The following is a 25,129-nucleotide window of genomic DNA, read 5'->3' as shown; positions in this document are numbered from 1 at the left end:
CTCTTCCTTCAACATCTTTGTCTCCATCTTTGCCCTCTCCTTTATCACCTCCTTCTTCTTCACCTCCTTCTGCCTACTCTCTTCCAGCCCATCATCCTCTCCTTTTTATTCATCTTGCTTTCTTCCTCCTCCTCCTCCATCTTTGACTTCTTTGTATTCTTGCCACTCTCCCTCTCTTCATCCTCTTTCTCCTTTTTTTTTTTCCACTCGGTCTTTGTATTTTGCCTTCGTTTTGTTTTCCTCCTCCTCCTCCGAGTCCGCCTCCTCCTCCTACTTCTGCCCCTCCTTTGTCTGGGCATTGTGCCTTGGCTGTTCAGCTGCAGGACGCCCAGAGATGCCACATGTTCCATTGATCATAATAGCTAATAAACCTGGCCCCAGAGGGCTACCCAAAAACAACGAAAGAGCGCTGCCATGGCAACAAGCCTAACACGCAACACAACAGCAGCTCTTTCTTTTCAGCTTCATTTGTGTGTTGTGAGAAGAGTGTGCTACTTTTCATTTTGGGTTTTCTGTCCGTCGTTGTTACCAATAAACTGTGCGTGAACGCATGAGCAGAGACGTTTAAGATCAACGATTATAGAACCTGGTTAACTATCCCTATAAAACCGCCCAATTGGAAAATGGTTAAATTTGACCTCTGTTGCAATGTAGCCACTCAAATCTTGGTGAGATTCTTCCAATAAACCGTTGCAGAGGAACATACACAAACAAACATGCAGTTTTACCCTTAAACATTAAGGGAATGGAGACAAAAACTAAAACTAAATCACACACACACAAAAAGAAAAAAATGCTGTTAATGTGTCAGATTTCTTTAAGCAAATTTATTTTTGCTTTTCACTTCTCTCAGACTTCCTTTTAAAAAATATGCATTATCACCACGAATCTGCCGTGATTCAGCTTTTGGATAATGAGATGACAGAATTCATTATTATTTGTGCGTGCCGCAGGATGCTCGAAGCCCAAGGTCTCCGGCCATGCATGTGCACCTCAGAGCCACAGTCACGTGTGCGCAAGTGTGTACGGCACCCTGTAAAAAGATCCAGCTGACAGCACCACAAAAGAAATTAACCGGGGAGGCAGGTCATTAAAGGGAAAGACATAAATTGCATGCAACAGCGTGCGTGTGTGTGGAGCTTTCCTTCAAGGTGAACGTGACCGCGACCTGCTGCCTGCCCATCTTTCATCTTCTGTTCGTCAATGTTTTTCTGTACCTCCATCATTATCTCAACACCATCCCCGCACAGGATTAAAAAAAAAAAAATGTTTTCTCAGTAATTATTACTGCTCTTTGTGCTGTTCATTAGTCTATTTACTGAGGTATTTATGCAGTAATCAGTAATTAATAATGAATGGAGCTGGCACAGTAGGTGCAACAATTAATGAAAATCTATGGTGTAGTGTTTCAAAATGCCTCACAGTAAGATCACAGTAAGACTTCGGTATGCAACTACTGTTTCTTCCTGTATGAAACACAATTATCACAACATATTTTTAATGTCCCCTTCAACACAGCTACTGAAGAAACAGTGTGTCACTAAGTGCGTTTGACTGAAAATTGAGTTGAACAGCGGTGCTGCCAAATGAATGCACCGTCGCTGATTTGTTGAGTAACACTAGATCTGATGTTTTCTCACTTAGAATAAACACATTCTTTCTGCACACGTTGCTCCGTGCGGGGTAAATATCAGGTGACATGAAGAGTTTCAGGGAGGGACAGAGACATGGAAGTAGCAGAATAACAAGTCGATCGGTGCGGTGTCTGAAAAGATGAGCGAAGCTGGTATCAATGCCGTCTCTCACACGAATTCAGTGCTGTTAAGAAAATTGAGGAATAACCTCTCCTTCTTTTCAGCTTCACATAGGGGCAAACCCCCATGTCAGTAAATTCTCTTCTAGATGAAACTTTAATTTAGGATGGTTTTATTTAGCATCCATGTGAACGGACAGGTTGGAATCTGCAAATAAATATTGGCCAAGTAAAGGTGTGTCTGTCTGGACAGAAGATGTCACTTCATCCTGCACAGGTCTTTGTTTTAAGTGTTCTGTGCTCTTAGTATCGAGGCTGTCGGCTAAGTACTAGTAAGGGGAGAGAAGCTTCTGATGGCTGCACCCAAAGGCACCTCTTGTCCTGCTCATAAGAGAAAGTGAGAGGGAGGCTGTGTGAGCGTTTGACCTTGATGGCTGCTGAAGTGATGTGCGATTTGTCATTCTAACTGCTTTGAGATGTGCAGCGCTGTGGAATTAAGCCACATTATCATACGATTGCTTGAATTTGCTTTCCAAGTACTACTAAGGCCATTTAGGCAGTTAAGGCAAAAAAAAAAAAAAAAGACCAATGAAACCAACTTGGTGGGATTAAAACAGAAGACTCTTGTTATCAACAATATAACCAGTGCATTGTCCATTCAGATTTCTCCAGGTCCAGTCGTCTAACAAAACTAGTTTGTACAGATTGCAGCTTTATTTTTTTAAAAAAAGTCATGTGTACACACGTACATACTGCAATGGAGTCTGGGGTTTGTAGTACTGATGGAGCGTACACATACACATGTATACACATACACATGTGTGTGCATGTATACACTTATACACACGTATGGGCGTGTATGGGCACATGTACACAGTATGGACTTATACATATACATATGCATATGCACGTGTGTGTATACGCGTGTGTATAAGCACGCGTTTATACACACGCGTGTACACACAGGCGCATATGCGTGTGTACAAGCATATGTATAAGCGTGTGCCCATGAGTCCGTACGTGTGTACAAACACGCGCGTGTACACACACATGCCTGTATACACGTGCACGTGTATATGCGTGTACACACACTCGCACATCTGCAAACCCGTCAGAAAATAGGTAGTTGCGCTCCTGTCCATCAGAATTGGACTCCATGTATTTTGCGTGCGCTCCATCGCTACTACAAACCCCAGACTCCATTGCAGCAGCTGAACTGGCAACCGGCAGGTACGTCATGCTTCCTATAAGGGGGGTTCTGCGCCAATTAGCCTGATGTGCGCCTTTCTAGAAATGTGCAACGTGTCACTGAAACGCAGACCGTAAGATTGGTCTGCTTGTTAGTAATACTGCTTTTGGTATTTCTGCTGCTTCTCCATCGCCATAATTTTTGAATTGATTGGTTTGGATCTATAAAGGTGGAACAAATCAAAGAAAGGTTACCTGAGGATGTTCGGAGATTTTTATGTCTCGTTTTCGGCGAAATTCGGGTGAAATTTCGCCAAAAGTTTCAGTCACCATTGTTGAAAGTGAAGCAGGAAATGTGTAAAAGAATAAAACAATAAAAACTAATTAGCATTTGATTTTTAAAGAGTGAGCAAGACTGACGAGAGTACAATACATATATGTCCCACAGTTTCTTAAATGAGCCTTTACTTTCTTATCTATTACCAAGATAAATACTATATTTGTTTCATCACAGCAGTTTAACTTATGTTTGTACATGCAAATCAGATACGATGTTTTAATGAGATTGGACTTAGTATGCACAAATATAGCACGCTGTATTTAATAATCTGTCAAAATAATGTCTTCCATCCTTTCTTAGGGCTTCAATTTTTCACCTGCCATGGTGACAGTTAAGGCAACTGCAACTGACGTTATGCATCAGGGTGAGAGTGTTTTAGAGTGCATATGAATTAACAGGCTTCTGCGTCTCATCCGGAGAGGTTGACACATGCGTGGGCACACATCCTAATTTTAGTGCAGGTAATGATGGAGGATGAAAGCTACCAAATGAATTCACGCCCCGGTGCAAATAGATCAAGAAGATGGATTATTATAGTGAATCCTGTCTGCTTTAAGTTTCCTTAAGACATGCACTAAATGGCCATGAATCATCCACGGGGAAGTCCTCTGTGGTGGCTGCTCACTCCCTATGTTTGTGCCTTGTTAGTCACGTTTAAAGGTTTCATGTAACAGGCAAGTCGGCACCCAAAGCAACGGAGATAGGCTTCTTCTTGTTTGCTCGAGTTTAAAATCATCACACAGGGTTCCACTTTGCTGAACCATCACCTGAAAAGTTTTTTGAGTCACGATGATGATGAATGTGGGAGTGGAGCGGGGGGAAAAAAACAAAAACATAGCAGAATTTGGATGATAGAGATGTCCCACAGTTACTTCAACCTTCTTAGTATTTGTCTGACATATCCCCACTCATGACATGTAAAATGTATACAAATAAATGGTCAAACCACGCGTTCCTACTCAAATTAAAGCACTGAATGTATCACAACGAGGGGTATTACCATCCAAAAGGAGCATAAAACATAAAAAAAAACTACTTTCAACGTATCTCATTTTTGAATTTATAAGCTAAAATACAAAGCAAGATATACAAGAAAGAAAAAAAGGCATCCAAGATGTTAACAAAATGTCTGTTTTTCTATTTTTACATGTGCTGTCCATCACCATTTAAGACAGAAACATTTGAATACATTTGAATGAAAGGCAAATGCAGGTCCCCGGGTCATACTGAGATCACATTTGAAAGATCTGACAATGGACCACAGTGTTAGCTGGTCTGGCTCGGATGTGTCCTCATTCCATTGGTAGTATGAACTGAAGGCAATGCATCCTATAGGTCACATTGAAGACCACCTATATTCACCCGGGGTGCTCCTTATTTACCCTTATTACTAGAGATCACGGTGCGTATGGAAACTTCCAGTCAGGTCAGAAATCAATAAATAATAACATTCTGATGGTGCCTGAGTTTTTTGCATACAGAGCACGAAACTGTGATCAATCTTTGGACGCATGTTAATGCAAGGTCTGAACACATGTACCCAAAGCTGGGCGCTTGTGATCAGATCTTAGTCCGAGGTCTGAACAACCCCTGTGAAGCCCTGCCACTTCGTTTAGGCATTGTACAACTTTCAACACAATACAGGTACCAATTCAAATGTGAAATATACGTTTATGCACATTTATAAATTCATTCATTCATTTTCTCTAACTGCATGTCGCCAGTCTGTGGCAATTTAGAATCACCAATTAACCTAACGACCGTGGCTTTGGACAGTGGCACCCAGAGAGAACCACACAGAAACTCCACTCAGAAAGGCCCCAGTCAGCCAGTAGATCGAACTTGCTGTGAGGCATCAGTATTAACCACGACACCTCTAAATGATATATGCCAAAGCCTATGATTTATGACTGAAATTGTCTTTCATTACCTTAAGAAAGTTCGAAACAGAGACACTCTTCTTTCCTCACATGTTAAAAATTCAACGCAAACGAGTCTGGAGTATAACACCAAAAGCTACCGTCAGACAGGTTGGCGAGAGTTTGTTTCCTGAACAAGGAGCTGTTGTTGTAAGGAAGAGAAAAGTGTGAAGGTGCTGAAAGCGACAGCGAGGAAGATGGATAGGGAAGGTTGGAGGGAGTGCCAGACGGTGGCCTAGAGGAGCGCAGCAGGCTTGACATGAGATGTACCGGGAGAGAAATGTGAAATTTGCTTGACAGTGTGTCACTGAAGTAAAGAGAGGTGTAATATGATGTCATCTAAACCAGCGAGGGGAAACTGACATCAAGCTCTTCCCGTTACAGTGGAGTATATTCTAAGTTGAGTTGGAATACAGTAAAACTGGGATGTTGAAAATGGCCCGAGGGCTGAATGTTTGTGATGCTTAAGACATGCTCCAATTTGACTAATGCAGCCACATTCCACAGTATAGAGACAGAATAGAGACTCAGATAATGGCATATAATTGGTCCACCAGATACAGAGCTTATTCCTTATAAGATTAAAATGTTCCTTGGTTGTAGACATATAATTCAAAAACACAAACCCTCAAGGCATAGAAGCAAATAGTGTTTTTTTTTTTTCAATATGAGTATGATTCTCCAGAAGTTGCATTTTCTTTGGTTTCTGTCTGTAAGAAAAAAAAACAATAACAAAAGCCTAAGTCACAGTGAAACGAGATGACACCTCCATTTCTTTGGAATTTTTAATTGCACAATTTAAAACACTATCTTGGGATGGATCAAGTGAGTTTCGTTTGTAGCTTTGGGAAAAAAAAAAAACAACTAAATGCTCACACCGTCGGGGGCCCTTCTTGTGAGGCATCGTGTTGTTGCATCAATTAAAACCCTATTTCGGGATCGGCCACGTGGAACGGGAGTCAGGAACTCTGCTGCCTTTGATGCATCTCCAGTGTCTAACGAATGCAAACAACTACCATTAAGGCTGAGTCAGGCTGCACACACATCTGGAGAGACAAAAAGAAGGAAACAAAAAGGGAGACAGTTTGGATTATAGATTGTGGGCTGTAGCTGGGGAGATGTGTTAGACAGGAACAAAGAGAAAAAGTATTTCATGGTACTGACTCGCTGAAAAAAAAAGGGAATTATTTTAAATTTAAGGCAGCAAATACAGTTTATAATCAGAGGAAACTGCTAAATATTACAATAACTATAACAAATCTATTTCTACAATATGTAATGTCATTACCACACAACTCTAGGCTGCTATCTATATTTGCCCATCTGTGTTTTTTATTATTTTTTTTTTTTTTTTAGCACATGCATGTGTTTTGCTCTCTGCACCACGTGTGTGTATATTACCGCCCGTATTCCCGCAGTCTGCCTCCAGACATCCAGTGCAGCAGCTGTCAGGCCTGGGATTGGTCAAAATGTAGCCGTCTCACCTGATTCAAATGCCTGTTTTCCAAATGCTTGTTGCCTGAGGTAGGCCTTTAAATAAGTCCAGTCGAAGCACGCATTATCTTTGCTGTGGCTCAGTTTTCCAGAAGCAAACCTTCTCTTACATTTGTGGGCACGCAGTCAGATCACCAGCGTAGATTACAATCCCGCTCATTCATCATCCCTATAAGAGTGCAGCCTCTCTCACTGAAACTCTGCCAACAGAAAACATTATCTAGTACAAACTTTGATGGGCACGCTAGTACAAAATTATCACTGTGATACACATCCCCAAGGGGCAAAGGAAGGTGAGCAGTTTTCATATGGGCTTTATAGCGTTTTGCTGATGCACGTTATTCGGAGCTAGGTGAAGCACGTCATCTGACATGGATGGATGGACAGAAGAGAGAGGGAGGGGAAGGACTCACATGGAGGAGCACGTGCTTTTGTTATTATCAAAGCCTAACGCAGTAAATACCTGAGAAATGAATATGTGAAGGAAAAACCTTTCCAAGAGATCTTCTGTATGGTTTGTTGTGTTTGCACATATGTCCTCCAACCATCTTTGTGTGTTTGCTTATGACGTCCTGATTGTCTCCTACAGACCAACTTTGAGATCTTGGTTAAAATGGCATTCATTTTTATTTTGTATTTTTTTTTTCATTCAAATAAATGATCGTCAAATCACTATTTATTACCAAATGTTCAACTGTGACTGGTTGAAGTTATTGCAGTATTTATATATACAGTAATACAAACAGTACATACGTTTTACTCAATGTGCCGCACTTCCTTCACTGTCCAGTAGAGAGCTCCAGATGTACATGTTTGTGAGAAATGCAGTTTGCTTCTTAAGAGCGACAATTGAAAGGACACATCTAAGTAACATCCACATGAACGCCAGCTCCAAAAGTTTACCAGCAGAGCATTGTATTGTCGCGGTTTTAATGTTGTGGCTGTTGTGGCTGTACCTGTGTGACTTTTTACTGACTCACTTTTCACTTAAAAAAAACTATCCTCTACCAAGCACCATTGTCATAAGAATAAAGTTCACATTTAAGAAGGCAGAAAATAAATGTACTAATTATTCGGATTAGGCCTTTATTTGCAAAGTGACAGCGTTTTCAGTGTAAACTCTTCTCTCAGTCTTCCAAAATGTTCATGCAATGTCAACGACTTCATTACGGTTATGGTGATTATGGAAAAAAACACTGGCTGGTGTTACTGAAAGTACAAAACTTTGAAATGAAAATGTTCAAATGTGTTGTGAGAGTGTAAGACCCCGTGATAAATGTTACACCACTGTTTTCTGCTGACATGGTAACAAATACGTTCAGAGGTCCTTTTAATATTTTACGGCTTTGCACAATAGAGGAAATGTTCCATCAAAGAACAGCTGCTGTCCATGAATTACTGCTGATAAAGGAAACATTGATGATTGGACTGAAGTGCCTCATCGGTTCAACCAAGTGCATGTAAAGTAAACTGTCAGTTTAACCCTCGTGTTGGTTTAACTTCATGTTAAACAAATATGACTGTAGCCTACCAGTAGGACTCACCATAGAAACTGTAATAACACATCTATTAGCATTAGAATTGTTTCTTAACTTAAGTTCCTGTTATAACATTACATTAGTTTTGTCATTTATGACCTGTACACCTCATTGATCTGAGCTTATACATCTTGAATACAAAATGTGAGAAAACTTGATTTCTGGATAGTTTTGACTATCAGAGACAGTCACACGAAACACAGTTTACCACAGACTACTTGGGATCAAAATGACCAAGAATATTTGATTTGAAACCATTTCAAATATTTATGCAACCACCTAAATAAACAGTCATCATGTCCTGCCGAACTACGAACAAATTGCACACGTCAACGTTGTTGACCTTAAGGAATGCAGTCGCCTCCAGAGCCACTTTTATTTATATAATGTCAATAACAAAACAAATGGTCCGAGGATGCTTTAGCGGAGTCCGTGTCTGAGACCCGAAGACTAAGCAGGCAGGCGACGGTGGGAAGAAAAAGTCCCTTTGAAGAGGAAGAGACCATTAGCGAAGCCCAGCTCACATGGAGGGACCAATCAGAGAAAGGTGGAGGAGACGAGATAAACAGACATCTGACTAAAGCATGTAGACTCTCACTATGATGCAAATATAAAATAGAGCTGATGCTTGTTACGTGAGAGTTTGATAATGAATACAAATAAAAGTATTAGTGAAAGCAGTTCTATCACAGGCGAGTTTGGTGTAACGATTAAATAGAAGAGACATCATAGGCAGGGTGGAGAATGTATTCAGGTAGGAGAGTGCAGCTGCAGGCCATGATGACTTAGGTGGGGATGGAGATCAGGACGCACTTCCGGTATATCGACCCGCTACGGTGCAGCCAAACAGTCTCAAAGAAGCGTCATATACCAAAGCTTTGTGTTCAATAAAAGTTGAATATTATTCAGCAGTCAATATCTGTGTCTGTGAGAACTGCCAGCAGGTGGTGTTCAAATGGCAGAGACTTGTCCAGGTAAAGGTTCCCAGTGCTGGTTGCCAGGGAACCAAAGGTGTGTGTGTGTCTGCACGTGTGCCATCTGACAAATGAGGATGTGCCTGAAGAGTTATTACCGAGCATGTAAGAAAGTTGAATAAAACACACGTAACGCCATGCAAATCAGCTCAGTTTATTTATTTATTGTTGAAATCCTCTTTGTCTGCAAATTAATCGACTCTGAGATCACCTTAACTACATTTTCCAGAGATAAAACCCTTAAATACGCAAGGATCCATGTTGATTAGATCATCCAAAAAAAAAATGTGAACTCTTGCACTGCACTGACATAAAGTTTGATCACTATGAATGATGTAAATGAGAGCCAGTTGGTGTTACTTCCGGCCTTATCTCGCCCGGTTTGTGTTTGCTTCATGTAATATATACCGTGTGTGTGGAAACAGCAACCGACTGATTATTTTAATAAACCTCCATTTATAGCCAACGACAACTGAACACACATGAGCCTCTGTGTTGCGCTGGGTAATGCTGACCTTATCACCAGGAACATGATCACCAAGTTTACTTTCCTCACTTGTGCATCCGGCTTCGAGTGCTCACTACAGACCTCTAATTGTTCATTAATCCACTGAAAAACACCCAGAATTCACACATTTTACTACAATCTTTTCCAAAAAACTTTAAGTCGACGCTGCTGAACCTTAAATGACTGATTGGCTCGGACACTTGGAGGCTAAAACAAGACCTGAACATAAAACTAAACACAATATTAATATGTTGGATATTTATTTACACATTCAGTCAATTAATATCCCATATTTAATCTTTCTTTTTACTGGACATTGTTACACTAATGATAGGTACATTAGACAGGTGGTTTGTCTGGAGTAATCAACAAATGCATGGATTTTCTACTAATTATTATTATTTTTTTATGTTATACTTGTACTGTAATTTCATTGTTTCTCTTCTTTCCCTGGAAAAACACAACTACCTGACTGATACTGGTCTGCCCCGTTCTCGTGATAAGGCAGTAGAGGAGAGGATCTGCCAGGCAGTTGAGACTTGAGATGGCAGTGCTGATCTTGTGCGGATAGAGGAGCCAAGCGACAGTCCTGCAGTCATCCAGCTGCGTGCGGAGAAGCATGATAACATGGTAAGGCCCAAAGCAGAAAAAAACACAGAGCAGGACTCCTGCCAAAAGCCTCGATATCCGTCGACGTTCCTGCTCACCCGTAGCCTGGTTGGACTTCACTGCCACACGAATGCCCCAGGTGGAAAAAAGCAAAAGGAAACCCGGAACAATAAACCCCACGAAGAAGCGCACCACGTTAGCGCGGACCAGGTTCTCCGACAGCGGGTGGAAGATGTCAAAGCACTCTGAAGACTTTTTGTGCTCGTGGTATGAGTCCTCCCACATGATGGTGACGGCGTTGAAGCAGGACACAAAAATCCAAATGGCGACGGTGACCACCGCTGCGGTGCCTACTTTCCTCAGGGACGTGTACTTAAAAGGGTGGACCACCGCCATGTATCGGTCGACAGCGATGCAGCACAGGAAAGCTTCGCTGGTGTAGAAGTTTGTGTAGAGGCAATAGAGCGACAGCACACACATGCGACCTCCGTGGACCCAGACTCCCCTCCACAGAAAGTCTATCCACAGGAGAAGACCCACAGCGAAAGCCAGGTCGCTCAGTGCCAGGTTGAATACATACACGCCGAGCTCATTCTTCAGCCTCATTTGCTGCCAGGACACAAACAGGGAGAAGACGTTGGACGGGATGGAGGTGATGATGATGGCGAGGTAGAAGAACAGAAATGATCTTCTCCTAAACTCGCTGTCAACGTGGTAACATTCTGAGTGATTGGTGGCCAGGGTTGAGTTTTCCATTGCAGTTGTGACGTTCATGAGATTATACCTTGTAAAAAAAAAACAAGGAAGAAATGAGGAAGAAATACGACAATGACTATGTGTGAAATATTCAGTTGAACAATGCTTTTGTCTGAAGCTTCATAAACAAACAGGCAATCCAAAGCACGTGGGAGTGGATTTCAAAATAAATGCAAATTTTCCAGTCAGAGAGAGCCGAATAAAAGATGGTTTTTAGTGTAGCCCTTAAGTCGGGACACCCCAGCCTTGATTTTAACAATAGGCATAAACTGTCTCATGGCGTGAGCCCCCATAACTTTACAGAAGTGTCGTACGAAATCGCCGGAGTCAGTTACGTTATGATCTGTCGTCTCCATCTCGACCTTCACAGCAGTGCCGTTGCTACTTATGCTCATGACCAAGAAAATCACTGAAGCTGGACTTCTCTTGAGCACACAGCACTGTCAACAAATGCACTGGCACATGACCACGAAATAACAAAAACGACCGCTGAAGAAACGTTTACTTTGAAGGAACAATGCAATTTCACAATTTTACAGACCTACACAACATGAAACACATTTGCCACTGCGGTTTAGGCAATCATTAAAACCAAAAACAGACCGTTTACTTACTCTATTTCCAAATGTATTTCCGCTTTTATGCTCTTTCCATAGAAACCATTATCATCAAATGAACACATCAAAGCAGATCCGGAGGCGATTCATTCAGTTGCCTCTTCCTCTTTTGTTAAACCACTCTTAGTACTTAAAGCAACAAGAGGGGTCCTCTGCTGCCTCCGTGTTGTCCCTGACTACCGTGTGTCATTTACCGGGATCGTAGGCAGTCTCAAAGGCAGTTTTAATTTGTGTGATCAGTGTGCTGTTTCTTTATGTTTGGTGTGTCAATATAGACATGAAGTCAAGTAAAGGTGATGATGATTACTGTCTGATAAAGGATTACGTCGGCTAATTTTATTTTTTATGGCAGGGCCTACATGACCTTGGAGCCCATTGTTTTTAAGTCTGTCTGAAAGAAATCTCGTTTTGAGCACAAATTGTTAACCCAACCTTAAACGGTTAAAAATAAACCATTCATAATACAGGCAGAAAATGCAATAATGATAGAAATAACAGTTAAAATGTTAACATGTAAAAAAAACAAAAACAAAACAAAACAACAAAAAAAAAACACTTCATTTCTACATTTGCATCCCTTAAATTACACAGCCCAAGACAATAACTGATTTGTAATCGTAGAAGTAGTCCATCTGTTAGCAAACTGTCTGAATTCCCTTGGACCTCTTCCTCATGAAAAGTCCCTTTCCTTTCTCTGCGGCTTTCCGGATTTCTTTCTTAGCGCTCTCGCTGATTAAACAGTATATTATAGGATCCAGTGTGCTGTTTAGGGTTGTTGTGGTGATGGTGACCAGGTATGGATCTCTGAGCTTCACCTCCCAGGTGGAGTCCCGGAGCTCCAATACAACCCTGAGCAGCATGACAATCTGGTAGGGTGCAAAGGACACAACATAAGTCAGAAGAAGGAACAACAGAAGCAGCTCCACTTTCCTGCGCTCCTCCGTCTGGATGGAGGAGCTCCGTCGAAGAGACCGCATGATCTGCTGACAGCAAAAAGTCATGATGAAGACGGGGACCAGGAAACCCAAGATGAACCGTGTGAGGGCGAGGTCAGCCTCTTTTTGTGTCATGGGCTCTCCCTGCTTGCACAATTGTTTTGGATCTTGCAGTGCCCCCGTGTGGTCGAGCAAGAGAGTGTGGATGACAATCTCCAAAGCCAAAACAACAGCGCTCACAGCTGCTGCCGTCCTCACCTCTCGGATCCGGTTAAAGTAGAGGGGGTAGACCAGCGCTAGGTAGCGATCAACAGAGATGCAGCAAAGAAGACCCGAGCCAACGTAGAAGCTGTTGTACATGATCGCATTCATAAAGATGCAGAGATATGGATGCACGGGCCTCTGCAGGCTTTGTTCAATCCAAGCAGGCAGGGTGATTGTGTAGAGCAGATCCGAAACCGACAAGGTGATCAGGTAGACTGCCATGTTGTTGTTCCCATTCTTTATCAGCATACAGGCTACGTACAGAGACAGGCAGTTGGCTGGAAAGCCCACAATAAAAAATAAAGAATATGCCCACGGACACACGTACAATAGCACCCACGAGGTAGTTGTGTTCTGGTTGGGGAGCGTAGAGTTCATTCTGACACGACGATGTCCAAACCTTGAATGTGAGTGTCGCTCGAAAGCTCTCTGCTTTGGGGAAAAGAGATAAGCTGTGAAATGCAAATGCGTGACCTGGATGGTCACGACCGAGGTTACACTTATTGTGGAGTTCATTTGCATGTTGTTGACACTGAAGAGAGGAAAACTGGAGATACGACTATATGAGGGTCGAAGATACATTTCCTCTCAGCTTTCATTCGTTTAAGTAACTATTTAAGGCTTAAGAGTTGAGTACAGGACTGGCATTAGAGTATTTTCTCACTGTTATTTTCATAACTTTCGACAAGTTTACATAAAGTATAAATATAGCCTTCCAGGAACAGCACATTTTTGCATATCATATCATTTTCCTGTGTTCAGCGTGGTGTCATAGAGGATTCTGTTCGGGTGTGTCCAGTTACGTCATGAGGTAAACAAGAGGTGAAATGTTCTCCTGAGGTAAACCAGGAACTGCCAGCCTGCTGGTGGCTATTATCTCGCTGTCACTGTTTAGATTTCAATAAAATTTATTAACACTACCCTGTGGGAGCAAAGAGGCCTGGTGTTCTTCTCTAAACTGTTGAGTCTAGTTGCCAAAGCTCCACATATAAGGACTTGTAGGAAAAGTTTGAAGTGAGTTCCTGTGTGACAGCTACTCTCACTCTGTTCTATGCAACACATAATGTCTGATACAATAATAAAAAATAAAAAAAATCATTGCAAACAAGTTGAGCACGACATGGTTTTAATAAGAATGCCTCTCGTATCAAATGGCATAGTATAATATCTGTCATGCAGGCATATTTCAGCCAATACAGTTACAGTTGTGACAGAAGTTCAACTTTTAGCCCGGTGGAGCAAAAAGCATCGTTCTAACACATTTAGATTCGTAATAGACAGTTAAAAATGACTACAGCAGAACCAGACAAGTAAAGAGATCTTTGTTAAAGTTTAGCTTTTGTAATTTTGCCGTCCAACATGTTACATTACATTTATATGCAAAGGTTTTTACAACAGATAGACATCAGCTGTTTCGGCAATGAGGAAACGTGTTCACAGAGTGGGGAGGTGACTGCATGCGTCACCATTCTTCAGAGTACATTGACTTTGAAAAGTAAATAAACTGTGCAAAACAACAGCTGTATGCAAATGTCTGCCATGTAGCCAACGGTGAGTTACAATGTCACGAGTGAATGGAGAGACTCTGCATGGATTTAAAACGTGGCAAGGTTTGTTTTTAGGTGTTTTTAGGCCACCAACAGTTAACAGTAGTTAACACTGAACCACTAGGGCATGTCACAAAACGGAGATTGAAATACACAAAGTCTGCTTTTGCACGTTGCATCCATTATCTGAGTATGTGTCCATATAAAACACATTTGGCATATCATATGTTTAATGGTGTTTAATTATGTAGCAGTGCCATGAAAGCAATGGAAGAAACAAAACTGTTAGGGTGTAAGTGGTACAACAGCACATATTCAGTAATTTGAGTCTCAATTCCCGTAAAGAGAGAACCGCATCACTTGCTTTCAAAGGGGCCACACCCTCAGTTTCTACGGGTTGGTTGATGTCAGACACAAAAGAAACAGACCTTAAACATGTTTCTTTTTCAGTCCTCTTTTTCTCGTTGCCTGTACATCCGTGTCTCAAAAAAGACTGGGAATTCCAAGGACTTAAAAAGAGCAGCATAAAAGCGTAGGGTACAGCTGAGTCCCTCCTCTAAAGTTATCTTCCTTCTGAAGCAGGATCTGATGGGAAGGCCACCAGCTGTCCAATCAAATCAAGGTGCTGTTGTCTTGAATACATCTTTCTGAGCAACGGCTGATTGAAGTGCTAAATGCAACACACATATATACACATCATGGATATAAAATAAATCTTCTTATATGTTAAAGTAAATAAACCTCAGTTCTTGGGATCAGCTTGAGACTTTCTCATGACTTTGTCATTTGAGTGCGCGTGGAGGTGAGGCTGAAGGTTGCCCTTCTCCTATGACTCCACTGCTTGAAGACTTCCCTAACTTTTTTGCGGAAGTTTTTCCCCACGATGACGTAGAGAATGGGGTTGAGAACACTGTTGAAGAAGGCTAAATACAGTAGGATTGGGTGCCAGATGTGCATAAAGATCAAAGTGTTACATGTCAACGTCAGAACTTTAACATCTTTCAATGTGCCTATTATCTTCATAATGTGGAATGGTATCCAGCAAACCAGGAAAGCCAGGAGGACTGCCAGAACCAGAAAGGTGGCCTTCTCCTCCTTTTTCTGAATGTTTAATCCATCTCTATACCTGCATCTCAGAGTTTGAATTATTTTGAAAGTGCAGATGGAAATAATGAAGACAGGAATAATGAATATTAACATAAATTGCATTATGTCACAGCCCAGGTATGTAGCGTCATTTGGATAATTTATTGTGCATTTGGTAATATTACTAGGGTATGTGATGGCATCCCTGTAGATGAGATAAGGGACACTCAGGAGAAAGGATAACACCCACACCACTAGACATCCCACTTTGGCAAGAAGTGGCCTACGCAGCCTTTCATGGGACAACGGGAACACAAGCGCCAAATAACGGTCAATGCTAATCAGAACGAGGGAGTAGACGCTGCTGTAGGCATTCATGATGATGAAAACATTGACCATTTTGCACAGGCCTCCACCAAAGGGCCAGTCATATTTTTTGTTAACATATTCAGCCCAGAAAGGTAAACAGGACATCAGAAGAAGGTCAGCAGCAGCCAGGTTACTCAAGTAGATCTCCGCCACAGTGCAGGCCTTCTTGTGGAGGCAGAAAACCGTCAACACAAACACATTAAAGACAATTCCAAGCACACAGATGACCAGGATGTACCAATAAGTCGCAGGGTAGAGCCACTCAGTGGGCTGATATAGACACGAAGATGCATTCGTTTCGGTTTGGTTTCCATCCATTGTCGCGTGGCAGTCAGGGTTGTTGCAGAGAACTAGAAGAGAACAAAAAATAATTTCACTGTCATCAGGCCATGGATGCTAAGGGACGATCACATGAATGTAATATACAGTGCAATACAAATACTTGGCAATGGCTTTTTTTTTTTTTTTTTCGGCATTTAACATTGTTATTTCATAAAGCAATTTGGCAGTTTGATCATAAAACTCCAGATTATATTTAAATTTGCATATAAATATCATCTGTAAATGTACTTTCGGCATCATGTTTCCACATGTTCTTTTACTGAAGTTGCCAACTGACTCGCTGAAGAATGTTAAATACTGGCTTTTATGCAATGATAGTAATGAATCCCCCAAAGCCACAACATGACTGATGCAAATGTATAACTAATGTAATTTATTCTCTGCCTGCACAAGCAGTAAATATATGAAGGAACAAACACAGGAGCGGGAGTACAAACAACCCTTTAGTTAAAACGTTAGAATCGGATGTGACCATCGTGAGCAAGTGTTGGCTTGTTGACAGTGATTAATAAAAACATTTAGTTGGATACGCACCCAGGTTGAGGAGCTGTTTATTTTGATTGCACACACTTCCTTGAATTAATAACCCACTGTGATATTTGTCAAGTTCTTATTTGTGTATCGCTTCATTTCCCATGAGAATAACAGAATAAAGGCATTTCTCAATGCATTACTTTCTACTTAAAGCAATGCATTCTATACATTGCAATGCATTTCCTTTGCTTAATTACATGCATATCTTATCTATACATGGCACGGACTGTATATCACAATGCAAATAAATATCTGTGACAACGGCGCATTATTAGAAACAATTGCAGGAAGGGCTGATGATTGTTCATCAAGAGCAACCTTCCAGCCTTTTTTTTTCCCCCTCTTGAGCGTATCTGTTGTCCTTCAATTAGTCATGTGCAACTTTTCTTAAACACTTTATATATATATATATATTTTATTTTATTTTTTTAAACGTTTTTATGGTAGCGCTTTCAACAGCAGTTTTGAACGGTAACCATAAACTTCTTACTGCATATTTAAGCTTTGGGGGTAAAGCTTAATAGGAAATTTTATTGAACATATTTAAATAAGTACACTTCTACAGAATACAGATGTCTGCAGTTTAAATGCTGTGGTGCATGTTCAAACAGCATAATAAACAACATAATAAAACTGGATTTCTTGAATTACTAGTTTATTTTTCCTTTTTCCATCTCTGTGGTGTAGCTTTATGTTCATAAGGCTTTACTGTGCTATAATACTGTAATATAATAATGCAGGCACGCAACAGTGTTTATGCTGAACAAAGGTGAACACTTTTAAGTTCAGTGGTTAATATAAGAGAGTAAAACACATAAATATAGTATATACTTTTAGAAATATAGTGCTAATAAAGTGCATACCTTGTTGGCAATTCTTCTTGATCAACAAAGAGAACAGAATAAGTCCCAGCTCCTCTCCTTCGGTACCTCGTGCTGCAGCCTTCTGCGCGAGTGTGACTTGCTTAAAGGAGCAAAAACCTCCTATTAAAGTGATGTCAGGCAACGTCTTTGAAAGTATCAGATTACTCATTTTGTTGCCCTCCCCCTTCGTTCTGTCCCTCCCCTGCTCCTCCCTTTTGCAGAAGTATTGTTCATCAGTTACAGTTTATATTTAACCTGAGGAAATATAAACACTTATCTATGTGAAAGTTGATTTAAAAAAAAAACAGAAACAAACCAATAAAAAACATTGCACTGCAGTGAACTGACATTGCTCTAGAGCAGGGGTCTTCAACCTTTTTTTAGGCCAAGGACCCCCAAACTGATGGAGAGATAAACTAGGGACCCCCTGCCTAAGTTGAGCTGGTAGGACTAGATGGTACAATCCCGTAGATAATCAGAACTTGGCATCGAGTGGGGTTGGGGTAAAAGCTTCATTGAGGTCATCAGGTGGGCACTCTCTTTCACCGGTGTTTCATTGATAGGCCCACGACACCTCCAGAGAGCTCAACGGCGACACCTGGCGTCCCAGGAGTGCCCCCCTCCGCTTTTACCCCTCCATATTCATTTTGCAGCCCAGTTGGGGTCCTTTCTCTTGATCCAAAGCCAGCTGCTGCTTCGCTCTGCAGCTTCTGACAGTGACTTGACGGCTTTGCGGAACACCTGTCCTCGGACTCCCATCCTCTTAAGAAGCTTGGTTGTGGACGTGGCAACAAACCCTCTACATCCGACCTCAACCGGAAGCACCTGGGTACGCCAGCCGCGCTGTCTGCCTCGGCTGCTACGTCAGCGTACTTCAGTTGTTTGCGTTCATATGCTTCACCAACTGCAGCCTCCCATGGCACAGTTAGTTCTACAATGAACACAGACTTCTGGGAGGTTGACCACAAGACCAGGTCTGGTCTGAGGTTAGTTGTTATGATCTCAGGCGGGAAGACGAGTTTCTTGTCAAGATCAACCAGCATCCTCCAGTCTCGGGCAGAGTCTAGGATGGTTGTTTCGACTCTTGCAGATGGTTTTGTTGGGAGTTGTCCTGCTCTTACAAAGGTGGTGGTGTTCGAGTGTCTGGGCATTGGTGGAGGGAGGGCGTTGGTGGTGCTTCTCCTTTCTTCCAGGGTGATCGCCAGTTGTCGTAGGACCTGGTTGTGTCTCCAGGTGTATCGACCTTGGGACAAACTGGTTTTGCAGCCAGTGAGGATGTGCCGCAGTGTTCCAGGAGTTTGGCAAAGTGCACAGGAGGGATCTTCTCCCAGCCACTGGTTTAGGTTCTTGGGTGTGGGAAGAACATCATAGGTGGCTCTGATGATGAAGCTAATTTGTCTTCCTTCCATTACCCAAAGATCCTTCCATGTGAGCTTCCGATGCTCGATGTTTTCCCAGCTAGTCCACTGCCCCTGTTTGGACTGAGACTGCCGTTGCGCATCTCTCTGCCTCCTCTTGTTGCCGCACCTGGCCAACCACCAGCTTTCTTCTCTGGGTAGATGTTGCCTTGTGCCATGTGGGTCGACTCGTTGCAAGTCCAAACCCACCTCTTCCATGCTGTACCTGTCCTACAATGTCTCCATGCCTGAGAGCAGATTTAACTTGCTGTACGGCCTCAGATGGGATCCATTTCCTTCCTGTTACCAGTCTGGGAGCAGCCGCTCGGATCGCATCATCTTGAGAATCAGTCAGGGTCGTGTTCAGCCTCACTTTGGTGCATTTAAACTCCTCTATGAGGCTAGAGACGGGCAGTTCCAGGGCACCGTGTCCATACAAGCCGATGTTGCTGAGGCACCACGGGAGGCCAAGCCACTTCTTGATGTATGAACTGACTGTCCTCTCCAGCTTCTCGACTTTGGTCATAGGGATCTCGTAGACTGTTAGGGGCCACATCAGACGGGGGAGCAACCCAAACTGCAGGCACCATAGTTTCAACTTGCCATGGAGCAAGGTCTTGTCAATACTAACAAGGCCTTTAATATATGGGTCCTATATTAAACCTCTCCCGGTGCTATTTATAAATATACACCGTTATTATCATTTTACATTCAATATTAAGCTTTCCCTTATCCATTTACTAAAATATGCTGGATTCATGTTAATGTGTATTTAAAGAAATTTAAATTTGTGGGAGAAAATAAAAACTATATAAGAAATGTCTAATCAACCAAAGATTTTGCAATCCCCCTGCAGTACCTCCGCAGACCCCCTAGGGGTCGCGGACCACCTGTTGAAGACCTATACTCTAGAACAGGGGCGTCAGACTCATTTTAGTTCAGGGGCCACATTCAGCCCAATTTAGTCTCCAGTGAGCTGGACCAGTAAGATAACAGAACAATGACCTAGAAGTAATAACAACTACAGATTTGTTCCATTTGTTTTAGTGCAAAGAAGAGCATGTAAATCAGGAGAACGTTCACATTAAATAAACTATCCTTTAAAAAAAAAAAAAAAAAGTAATTTCTTAAGAACACACACCGCTGTCTGCTCTGTAGTCCCGGGTCTCAGGGGTGTGTTCTGTCCAGATCTCTGACTAAAATTAGGGGCAGAAGTGATTTTCATTGAAAAAATACTTCTTCCATGTAATTTTGTCCCTTCGTGGGCCAGATAAGACCCTCTGGAGGGCCACTTCTGGCCCACGGGCCGTATGTTTGACATCAGTGCTCTAGAAATATCCAGGAAATTCTGAGGAGCATCCAGTGAAATCAAAGATGGGATATGTGTGTTTGAATAAACCAAACTAGTGATGCGAGTTCACCCCAAAGTCCTAAAATAGACATTCTTTCGTAGCTGCTTCCGTCCTTAAGAGTGGATGGGAACTTCCATGTGTTTCTAATCAGCAAAGTGCTAATTTCATTATTAGCTCTGAAGACACAAGAACTGTAGATACTTCAAATTCGAAGCAAGATTCCATACATTTTATTTATACAGTTACGACAACAACTGTACACTTGTGCACACCCTTTTATAACTGGCCACGTGACTGTTCAAAATCAAAACCTCATGAAGCTTATGTGAGACGGTGTTCCCGGTCCTCAATGATCAGCACATATTAAAATAAGTCTAGGAAGGTGGTAGTGGTCAGAAACACTTTGCAGGCCACACAACCATGGACAGTCGAGGCTCACTGATGCACAGTGGAGGGCAGATGGGGGGGGCGGAAGCTGGCCCCAGGGGTCCTATCCAACAGATGATTGAGTGCAGATGTGATTGCCGGGTTAAATCCGTTTAGGAGTGTCCCACGGTACAACAAGATAACCAGAGCCCAATCTAACGCATGAATATTAAGTACAGCACAGAGTCAAAAAAAACAAAAAAAAAACAAAGAAAAAACAGTAAATACAACATTTTCTTGTTTCTTGTTGCCGTTAACACATTTGCTTTGCTCTACTTTCACGTTAAATTTCACATCGAAATGTTTAAAAGGTGGAAGTCACACAGAAAAAAGTTGACTCAATGACATGTCGTAATACCTGACAAACCAACACGTTCAGAAACAGCATGCAGTATGGAGGTGACTGTTACTGAGGTGCGGTTGAAAAGCAGCCACATAAACAGTGCAATGTAGTTAAAGCCACTAAAGGTTTTACTGGCTGTGGTCACACAAACATTGATCCCTGTTCATTATTTTACCCCAACAATGGACCAGCACTTAGGTGCTTTCCTCAGAAGTTGGTGAGGAGATATATGAATATTTCAATTACTATCACCAAGCGGCCAAAGCATATATACATACATTATTTAGCGCAAAAGCCAGAGTGACTCAATTGAAACAAAGTATTAAGATACCGAACAACAACAACATGCTGTGGTTATACTGTTAATCGCTTTAGACAAACATTTCGTTAGCCTAATACTATAAGTTGTTTTTTGACTTACTGTTACAATATCAATAAAAAAAATACCAATACCAAAAAATGTGTTGTTTCTCATTCTCCAAAAACGTTCAAATATGACTTAAGCAATTATGATTTGTCAAAGTCGGAGGAGGAGAGGGGCAGCCCTCCAGTATTAGGATCAAATAATCAGATAAATATGCCAATGATCAGACTTCATTTTTTTTTATAACAATATTAAAGGCAACACATTAGATGTGGTGTGAGACATCCTCATTTCTGACACTTGCTGATTTCCTTAACTTTTTTGCGGAAGTTTTTCCCCACAAAGACGTAGAGAATGGGGTTGAGAACACTGGTGAACATCTTTAGGTTAATGAAGATTGGGTACCAGACGTATATAAAGATTGTAGTGTTAGGTGTCAACATCAGAACTTCAACATAATCCAATATGTATATTATCGCCATCATGTGGAATGGTATCCAGCAAATCAGGAAAACCAGGAGGGCTGCCACGATGAGCAAAGTGGCCTTCTTCGCCCTTTTCTGAACGCTTACGCCTTCAATAGGCCTATTTCTCAGAGCCTGAAATGTTTTAAGACTGTAGAAGGAAATAATGAAGATAGGAATAATGAATATTAACATAATTTGCATTATTTCACAGCCCACGGCTGTAGCGTAATTTGGATAAATTACTATGCATATGGTAATATTACCATGGATTGTGATAACATCCATGTAGATGAGATGAGGGACACTCGGGAGAAAGGATAACACCCACACCATTAGACATCCCACTTTGGCAAGAAGTGGCCTACGCAGCCTTTCATGGGACAACGGGAACACCAGCGCCAAATAACGGTCAATGCTAATCAGGACGAGGGAGTAGATGCTGCAGTAGCCACTCATGATGATGAAAACATTGACCATTTTGCACAGCCTTCCACCAAAAGGCCACTCAAATTCTTTGAGGGCATGTTCAGCCCAGAAAGGTAAAGCAGACAGCAAAGGGAGGTCAGCAGCAGCCAGGTTACTCAAGTAGATCTCCGCCACAGTGCAGGCCTTCTTGTGGAGGCAGAGAACCGTCAACACAAACACATTAAAGACAATTCCAAGCACACAGATGACCAGGATGTACCAATAACTTGCAAGGTAATGCCACCGAATGAGGTTAAATGGACACAGAGATGCATTTGTTTTGGTTTGGTTTCCATCCATCCTTGCGTAGCAGTCAGGGCTGTTGCAGAGAACTAGAAGAGAACAAAAAATAATATGACTATCATCAGGCCATGGATGCTAAGGGACGATCACATGAATGTACAATACAATGCACACTGAAAAAAAAAAAGATCCTTTGGATTTACTTAATTTTAATGTGTACATCGGTCCCACACAATCATATAGTGTTCAACTAATATAAAACACAAATGCGCAACTATGCAAAACACAATGGGATTTAAAACAAAATTATTTTTGTCTACATTCTGCATAAAGTGCAATAGATTCACAAAACATATATGACAATGCATCGTCCCAACATATATCAACTTTCCCCGCTGGCAGTGGTCGATGTTAATCTGTTGTCACAATTTTATGCTGGATGAATGCTGTGCCCAGTCAGAAGAAAAACTGGTTCATCACTTGAAGCATATTCTTTAAGAACATCAACAGTGGTGTATTCAATGGCCTCAGCTCTGGCAACTTCATCCATGCCCTATGGGAAACACAGATAGGTAAATGAAGGAAGATAAAGACTTATTAACCAAGCCAATCGAGAAAATAAATCAATATCAAATTATATTGTGATATTAGTAGATGATACTAAGAGAGAATGTTGACATCATGACTCTTAAACTTCATGCATCTAGTGATTTATTTAGTTTACCGAGGCTTCTTAACAGTGGATTTCCTTGATCTTTGGATATAAATCAACTGAAAAATAGATTCAAAACAAACAAATTACCAATAAATACCAAGTTACATTTTAATTGTAATCAAATGACAAACAAATAACTCATATTTTATATCAATAACGGAAACTCTTCAATTATTTTGGGAAATTAATCTCAAAGTATAGGGTGAAAAAAAGAAAAAAGAGAAATGAAACAGCACTTATCACTATAAAGCCTTTGATTGTGTATTCTGTGACCTATGAAAGAAAATGTTTACAATTAGAAGGGGAACTCAGTGGATAGCCTTAAATGATTTAGACCACAAACAAAGACACAAAATCAAAAGCAGGATTAGCTCCAAGGTGAACTGAAGAGTTTCATCAGATATACTATGTCTTTACGCAGAAGAACTTCATCTGCCTCCTAGGATTAGGGCCACTGTGAGAAAAAAAAGTCAGAATTCTGAGAAACAAGTCAGAATTCTGATAAAAAAAGTCAGAATTTTGACTTTAATCTCATAAGTAAGGGTGTCTGTTGGTGTAGGGGCTGCAGATATGTTGTATGTTAGAAGCTCGTTAACTTGTAGCATGTTTGTTAGCCTAGCTTAAATGGTTGTGCTAACGTTACTGCTACCGGACAATCCATCCACGAGTCCATCCCGATTTGACGCTTGGGGCGCTTGTGCATTGTGTCTGCGCTCCAGCACTGCAACGGAGCCGATACGGTTCATTTCTAGTCAGTGTGTGCTTCCAGGGCCGTCACAGCTGCAGCCAGTGGCGAACTGACGTGTACAGTGTTGCACACGGATGTGTCGCAAATCACAAAAGCTGGCTGATAACATATACAGGCAACACAACCAATATGGAATATTTAGTGTAAAGAAAGAGGCTACAGAGCTTCCGTTGCACTTTATATACTTTTGATTTAAGTTACACTCCAAGTCCAGAATTGATGTAAATTCATGTGCAGGCATTGCACTCCCTAGGTTCAATTAACCTTTCAGTTTATTGTTTGAACCATAGACAGCATAGTGCTTACAAGGGTTAGATATAATTAAAATGTTTCATCCCATTCTCTCAAGTCTGACAGATGTTTAGCAGCACTAGTTTCACTTAAGTCAACGCAAAGGCTTTTCCTACGTGCATGGAAAGCGTCTAGAATACAGTGAACTAGATGATGGCAGGCAACATCTCTGGAATCTGTCTTGCAGCGAGAGCATGTAATATCACATGAATATTTTTTCATTTGCACATTGAAAAAAACTCAGTCTCTTATTTTATGTCCTCCTCTGTGCAGATCCTAAACCTTTTCTGTCAGTGGTTATCACAATAATTATTTGAATGATAAATTATTTAATTCAACCGTTTGTATGTGTGCACGTTTACTATTATCTACCATTATTTCAAACTCTCCCTACCTGCAGACATGGTCCTTATTACCACATTCCACATCCAGGGTTTAGCTTACTATTAAATTATTAATAAAGTGTACTACTATATGTACTAGTAATGTGCTTTTGTTGCATTTTCACAAATAAAAAAAAGTTTCACAAATCAGATTTTTAAACATAAATAAATAAATGTTCAGTCTCTGTAGTATAATCTAGTCCAGATTTGAGAGGTCCAGGCGTAGTCGTTTTGGATCTGGACCTGGTCTAATGTGGTCTAGGTATAAATAAAAAAAAACGTGCATCTCCCTTTTAGCA

General features: G+C 41.3%; 4 protein-coding genes across 4 annotated transcripts; all 4 read right to left on the bottom strand.

Moving 5' to 3' along the window:
- Nucleotides 1–9,355: 9,355 nt before the first annotated feature.
- On the bottom strand, nucleotides 9,356–12,287 carry LOC125023902 (psychosine receptor-like). The gene is made up of 2 exons (XM_047611469.1): nucleotides 11,694–12,287; nucleotides 9,356–11,107 (listed from the first exon to the last, which is right to left on the bottom strand). Exons 1-2 carry the CDS (start codon nucleotides 11,759–11,761, stop codon nucleotides 10,126–10,128), a joined length of 1,050 nt encoding a protein of 349 aa, XP_047467425.1. The 5' UTR covers nucleotides 11,762–12,287; the 3' UTR covers nucleotides 9,356–10,125.
- Nucleotides 12,288–12,317: 30 nt separating this feature from the next.
- LOC125023903 (G-protein coupled receptor 4-like) lies at nucleotides 12,318–13,397 on the bottom strand. The gene has a single exon (XM_047611470.1). It carries the CDS (start codon nucleotides 13,271–13,273, stop codon nucleotides 12,332–12,334), a length of 942 nt encoding a protein of 313 aa, XP_047467426.1. The 5' UTR covers nucleotides 13,274–13,397; the 3' UTR covers nucleotides 12,318–12,331.
- A 607-nt stretch (nucleotides 13,398–14,004) lies between these two features.
- Nucleotides 14,005–17,766, bottom strand: LOC125023232 (B2 bradykinin receptor-like). Its single transcript, XM_047610366.1, has 2 exons — nucleotides 17,637–17,766; nucleotides 14,005–16,247 (listed from the first exon to the last, which is right to left on the bottom strand). The coding sequence occupies exon 2, from the start codon at nucleotides 16,213–16,215 to the stop codon at nucleotides 15,214–15,216; it is 1,002 nt and encodes a 333-aa protein (XP_047466322.1). The 5' UTR covers nucleotides 16,216–16,247; nucleotides 17,637–17,766; the 3' UTR covers nucleotides 14,005–15,213.
- A 3,607-nt stretch (nucleotides 17,767–21,373) lies between these two features.
- Nucleotides 21,374–23,635, bottom strand: LOC125023972 (B2 bradykinin receptor-like). The gene is made up of 2 exons (XM_047611575.1): nucleotides 23,418–23,635; nucleotides 21,374–23,246 (listed from the first exon to the last, which is right to left on the bottom strand). Exon 2 carries the CDS (start codon nucleotides 22,748–22,750, stop codon nucleotides 21,806–21,808), a length of 945 nt encoding a protein of 314 aa, XP_047467531.1. The 5' UTR covers nucleotides 22,751–23,246; nucleotides 23,418–23,635; the 3' UTR covers nucleotides 21,374–21,805.
- Nucleotides 23,636–25,129: the final 1,494 nt, after the last annotated feature.

Source organism: Mugil cephalus, chromosome 17, assembly GCF_022458985.1.
Source record: "Mugil cephalus isolate CIBA_MC_2020 chromosome 17, CIBA_Mcephalus_1.1, whole genome shotgun sequence".
Lineage (NCBI taxonomy): Eukaryota > Metazoa > Chordata > Actinopteri > Mugiliformes > Mugilidae > Mugil > Mugil cephalus.
The sequence above is the reverse complement of the archived record's forward strand: the minus strand, read 5'-3'. Positions and strand labels throughout refer to the sequence as shown.

Bases quoted from the DNA above. Each gene is read 5' to 3' on its own strand.
- LOC125023902 (XM_047611469.1), bottom strand. From the start codon at position 11,761: ATGTGTTCATTTGATGATAATGGTTTCTATGGAAAGAGCATAAAAGCG. The intron at 11,108-11,693 runs GTAAGTAAACGG...TTTTTTTACAAG, and splicing joins GAAATACATTTGGAAATAGA to GTATAATCTCATGAACGTCA.
- LOC125023232 (XM_047610366.1), bottom strand. From the start codon at position 16,215: ATGGATGGAAACCAAACCGAAACGAATGCATCTTCGTGTCTATATCAG.
- LOC125023972 (XM_047611575.1), bottom strand. From the start codon at position 22,750: ATGGATGGAAACCAAACCAAAACAAATGCATCTCTGTGTCCATTTAAC.
- LOC125023903 (XM_047611470.1), bottom strand. From the start codon at position 13,273: ATGAACTCTACGCTCCCCAACCAGAACACAACTACCTCGTGGGTGCTA.